Source organism: Ammospiza caudacuta, chromosome 4 (assembly GCF_027887145.1).
Source record: "Ammospiza caudacuta isolate bAmmCau1 chromosome 4, bAmmCau1.pri, whole genome shotgun sequence".
NCBI classification, from domain to species: domain Eukaryota; kingdom Metazoa; phylum Chordata; class Aves; order Passeriformes; family Passerellidae; genus Ammospiza; species Ammospiza caudacuta.
Genome location: NC_080596.1, coordinates 14167312 through 14173311, shown reverse-complemented (window position 1 = coordinate 14173311; position 6000 = coordinate 14167312). Strand labels below are relative to the sequence as shown.

The following is a 6000-nucleotide window of genomic DNA, read 5'->3' as shown; positions in this document are numbered from 1 at the left end:
ATGGCGGCGGTGCCGCCGCGTCGCTCCCAGCACCACCAACACCACCACCACCCGCCGCCCGGCCCGGCCTCCCCGCCGCCCACCGCTGCCTCGCCGCCGCGCAGCCCCAGCCTGGCACCGGCCGCGCAGCGCCACAGCCTGGCCGGCCCCGAGGGAGAGGCGCCCCCCGACGCGGACCGGCCCCCGGCCGCGGAGTGCGCGGAGGGTTCGGGCGCCGCCGCGCCGGCCCCGCCGCCGGGCTCGGGCAGCAGCTCCAGCGGCTCTTCCTCCTCGTCGTCGTCCTCGTCCGCGTCGTCGTCGGCGGCGTCGAGCCCGGCGGCGGAGAGTCCAGAAGCGGCGGGCCCGGGCGCGGCGAGCGGGGCGTTCCGCGAGCTGCTGGAGGCCTGCAGGAATGGGGACGTGACGCGCGTGAAGCGCCTGGTGGACACGGGCAACGTGAACGCCAAGGACATGGCGGGGCGCAAGTCCACGCCGCTCCACTTCGCCGCCGGTGGGTACCGGGGCCTCCCGTGCCCGTCCGGGCAGTGACAGCGAGCGGGACAGGCAGGATTCCCCTCGGAATAGCTTCGGGCAGGGGCCTCCAGCGCCGCGGTGATTCGGGAGTGGGCAAGCCTAAGTTGGAAGAGTGTGAGCACGCTCTCTTCCCCGGCGGCGTTTCGCTACAGGCTGTTGGGAGAACGCTTTTAAATCACCTTCTCTGGGTGAGACGAGTGGGAGAGGAGATCCTGAGAGTGTAGAGAGACTGTAAGATCTAAAAGTGTGGATAGTGATCTCTGTGTTTGATATCCATGGGCTGCTGCAAACTTGTGCAGTGGACTTAGGAAGCAAGAAACTGGAGCTCAGGACAGAGTTGACTTGAAGTAAGGGCTTCACCTGTGTTGTAACAGCTCGGGGACTCCTGTGTGATGCACATGCACTTCATGGGCATCAGTTTTGATGCCTTCCTTGTACTTTGTAACTTCTTTCGGTATGGTTGCTGGTTCGAGTCTGCATCTCTTGTGGTCTGAGTAGGCTGGGGAAAGGGATCAAGTGGAACAGCTGAACTGTATAAGTTACAATACACCTCTTTGTGCAGACATGTCATTGTGATCAGAACTAGTGTTATAAAAGAAATTTAGCAGTAGGGTCCAACAGTGTAGAATAACTGGAAGTAAATATTACATTTTGGCAAATAGAGTTGTAATAGACTACTGCAGTTCATAAAAAGAATATTTCTTATGGGATGTATTCTTCACTGGGGGCACAAGGCACACAAAATTAATGATAAAAGTAAAATGAAGGAAGTATTTTAAATCATTACTCCTAACTCAGGACTTGTACAATTGCTAGGTTTGTGGTCAGTCTGAGAGTTCTCTGGGGTGTGCCACAGTGTTACAGAACTGGACTTTACATAGTGGAGATCTGGCTTTAGCTTTGTTGTGCGCTGGTACACATAAATTAAAATAATTAACAAGTTTGTATCAAATGATCAGTGTTTAACTGCTGGCATGTGGCTCTAAATCACTGTTGAAATCAGTAGCAAAATGAACATTTTATGGTGCAGTGTTGCCTGGCACTCTGAACAGTGCTGTACATTTATCAGTTAGATAACACACTCAGAGATTGTATGGGTTTGTTTTCATTTTCGCAGTGTAAGAGGCGTTTGACAATGCCCCTAAGGGAACTTTTGGTCCTGAGCTGTTTCCTTTTCATTATTCTCTGCTCCCTGAGCTCTACTGCTGAAACGGGGCTTAAGCAAGTGGAGTTTAAAACACAGTAACCTTCTGGGGTATGGAGGTGGACTTAATTTTGATGAACCCTGAACATAATGCTGGTACCAACTACATGTGTGCTTATGAAGTTCTTAATGTTTTGGAAGGCTTGAGTCTGCTCTGCTAATTTTGGATTCAGACTTAAAATTAGATCTTGGTGCTTCCTCTAAAACTCTGAGACCTCAGGTTGTGACTTCAGTGCCTGTACAAACTGCAGTGGGTAATATCTGCTCTGATTAGAGAAGAAATGGACAAAACTTACTGAAGGGGCTAAGGTTTTGAAAGTTGATAATATTATTAAGATGTTACTGTAATAGCAGTGGAAGGTGGTTTGCTATAGCATGAGGAAAACAGCAGATGAAGTTCTTGTATCTAACAAATTCCCATATCTATTTTTCTAGATTTAAAGACTTTCCTTAGATACCATACCTACTTTATCTCAAATTGCTGCTTGTCTGGTGCCAGTGGATTAGACATGTAAGAGAATTAGGCAGATTTCTTATTGCATACATCTTGAGAGCCTGCATTTTGGAAAGGCCTGTAAGCAAGCATGTTGTTCGAATGCAGCTGATCTTAAGCAGTGTATACCTGCCAGTGAGGCAGTGTGTTGATTTGATCTCCTTTGTGGGCCAAAGGTAAAATAAAACCTGTTTGCTTATGAGCACAACAGTCTGCCGTGTATAGGAAGCTCTTTTTTGGATAATAGCCCGTGTTTGTGGTCCATACCTAGATGTGAATTGTATGGCCTTCAGTAGGGGAATGGGTGGATGAGAGTGCAGGATGTCGTGTTTTAAACTGCTTTTTTCAAGCTTCTTGAAGCTAAACTCTTAGATGAATAGAACTTCACTTCTGATGTTGTGATTTGTGAAAGAGAAATTTTTCTTCTAATTTCTTCTTAATTTCCCGTTTTTGGGACTGAATTTTGTTGGGGTTTTTTTCCTTCCCCCTCCCACTGGCTACTTGACTTCTCAGCTGTTTTTTCAGATGTCTATCTTGGCAGCAATGCCAGGCAGTTAAGTTCTTTCACTGTAATAGGGAAGAAATAACTTCCCCAGTTATAGTTCCTTGTAAAAAGTACTAAGTTTGGATTTCCTTAAGCTTTGTAAGGTTTCTGATTTGAAAATTACCTTTACGTCCTTTCTTGTGGCAGGACTATAAAAAGAGGGACTTCTGAGAGCATTCAGAATCCTTAGCATAGGTGTAAGCTGGAGGTAAGACAAGGGATGAAATCTGTTACCAGTTATTCAGACCCATTCCCAGCTTTTTAAATCTGTTTCTAGGAGTCGGAGTCACCTGTGCATTATTCCCTTCCAGATAAATCGTACGTGGCCACATCAAATTGGAGCAACAGTTTTATCCACATTTTCTCTGTATGGCATACCTGAAGTGCCAATTGAACTGAATAAAGGGGAGGTGGTTCTTCAGCTCTGTGTTGAAGTGTCAAGTAGTGTGCTGAATAAATCTGACCTGCTTTGGTTAGCTGTTAATAAAGGAGAAATTACTGAGGTGATATTACAGTTATAGATGCCTCTCTTGCAAGCGGGAAGAGGTTGAGTGTCAGAACCCAGGACATCTCTCTGGCTGTCCTGAGCAGCCAAGGCTCCTGCCAGGGGGCTCAGAGACCCTGGCACAGAGTCCAAGATGCCTGTGGTTTTGATTATGACCTGTGGAGCAAGTTACCAACCTTAGATGAAGATCTGCAAGCCACAACAGTTTAAGTAGAATGATAGTGAACTTATCACAGGGTGAAAATGTAGACTTTGGGGTTTTTAGCATGGGGGTTCTGGCGGCAAGATGGAGGGAACTGGGTGTGTCCAGCCTTTCTCCTTCTTCTTCTTGGCTTCCATCTTCTGCTGAGATGTTGGCACTTTTAGATTGGTTTAGAGTAGAAGCTCACTGTCTAACATAGCTGATAGGTATTGGAAAGTAATTGTAAACATTGTATACGTAGTTTTTAGTATAAAGACATAACACTGCCCCGGGGGCAGGCAGAGTGCCTTGGACTGTCTTGCTGAGCAGACCTCAGCTGGACAGGAGAAAATATTTTATAGATAAGATACAATAAACAACCTTGAGACCGAGAATTGAAGAGCTCTGACTCCTTCTTTGAGCGCCGAACTGGGAAAAGAGACTTTCTAACTTTTCTTGGGGTCACTCTGACCAGCGGGAGGCCCCGAGAGTTGAGCAAACTATAATTTTCCTTTCATCCTCCTTGCTTGGACAGAGGAAAACTCAGTACTGTCTCAGCTGCTGTATGGATTGCAGGATATTTGTGTCTCTGGTACTAGTGCAGGCTTTGGACATTGTACAGCAGCACCCAAACCCCAGGTTTTAAAGACTTGAAAGTGACTGAGTGACTTTAAAACATGTACAAAAAAAAAAAAAAAAGAAATTAAGTGGAGGTATTAATGTATGCATAGCTTTTACATTCAGTATTTTTCAATAAAAACTAGCTTGCTAAAAAAATTTAAAAAGCATCTGTGCTAAGCATGGACAAAGGTGTTTGGTGTAACTTTTTATCCATACTGGTGGACAAAAGCAGATACCTAGGGAAGAGTTATACACTTACCTCTTCATATGATACTTCTCTGAGTACTCTACTTGGAGTTTGTAGCTTAGCAATTTTCTGAACAAAACTCAGTTTTTAAATGTTATTAGAGGGCCATCTTGTGTGGAGGGATAGAATATGAGAAAATAGTGCAGAAGGTAGTCTCACCCCTGAGGAGCTGCAGCTGTACTAATCACCAAAGATTAGGAACAGGCTTGCCCTTAACAAGCCACAGCTGTGTCCAATAAGAAGACGAGTGCTACAAAAGGGTTGGAGTTTGCTGGTTGCTTTCTGAAGAAGGAGGAGTCAGTGCTGTGAGGAGCTGCCTGTGAGAAATCACCGAGAAGGCATAGAACTTTTGCAATAAGCTGACAACAATCCTGTGCTGAGGAGTTCATTAAATAATTGAGCTGTTAACTCGTTCTAGAAGTAACTTGTTTTCTCTTGTATTTTCTACCCTCTTCACTGGAATATTCTGTGTTCTGCTTAGCAATTTTCTTCTTCAAACTGGGTTGAATAAGACAAACTTTTTCACTCACTTGTCTTTAGACTGCATTCCTTTGATCTAAACATGTTACTTCTTTTCCTTAGAGAAAGATCTTAACTGTCATTGTTTATTTCACCAAAACAGGGACATCTTTACTGTACTATATGCCCCTCAGTAGCTGAAAATACTTGTAAGGATAGTGTTTACTGTTCTTGTAAACTGGCCCAACAATTCTGCATTTGATGGTGTTGTTGACACATAGTTGATAAAATACCCCTTTTGCCGGCATAATGAAATGATTTGGTTTTTCAGTGTGTATGTGGGAGGTACTTTTTTTTTTCCTGTTGGGAATGCTATTGACTTTTTTTAATAGTTGGGAGATTTTAGTCTGTGATGAGGTGTCACGTTTTAGGTACAGTTTGTATGGGATATGGTGTGCCTTTACTTCTCAGCCTAAGGTATGTCCTGTGCATCATTCTGTGGTTTGTGAGTTGAAGTGCCTGTGTTGGTCCATTGTGTTTGAAGCAGGCTGACAGTGATGCATTCACGACTCTCTGTGTGTCATTCTCCATGCAGAGTGCTCACATACCAAAGCTGATTTTCTGTGACTTTTCTACCATTAATTTACCTGGATGGGGAGGACTCCTGTGAGCATTTGTCTGAAATCTGAGCTTTTTTTCTAGAGCTAGCTTGGGAACAGACTTGCTTTTTCCCTTCTGAAACAATGCTGAGCCCTATAAAAGGAAACATTTGTATTTCCTGCTGGCACCTTGTTTCATATGTTTTTAGACCTAGTCCTTGCTGGTAAATCATTAATAATAGCACCTCTGTCATAGGTGACTGGGTGGATGGACATGGTAGAAATAAGCTGAGTCTTACTCAGTTCCTTCATATAGCCACAGTCATAAGCTTGACCAGTTCCACACCCATTTTAGGGGAGGTTAAACTTTTTTTTTATCAGGAAGTTAGCTCCTTGCATTCTTGTGCAACACATTCTTTTAGGTTTACAGATGTTCTCTTTCTAGTGTTTTATCCAGGGATATAGAGAGTACTACTAATAATTGCTGAACTGTGCCTTAATGCCCACTTCTGTACCAAGAAGAGGTAGAAGCTTCCAGGAGGGGCTTTTGAAATTTATGGAACTGGGATCACAGAGTGGAATGTTTTTGGTCTCACTGAAGTTCAGGCTTGGAGAAACCTGATTTAAGGTGACT

General features: G+C 44.6%; 1 protein-coding gene across 1 annotated transcript in view; it reads left to right on the top strand.

The window, feature by feature from the left end:
- The window catches only part of TNKS (tankyrase), a 128057-nt gene continuing 122057 nt past the window's right edge, over nt 1-6000 (top strand). Inside the window, exon 1 of the mRNA XM_058804266.1 lies at nt 1-490. Coding sequence (XP_058660249.1) covers nt 1-490 — 490 coding nt within the window. The remainder of the gene's footprint in view (nt 491-6000) is intronic.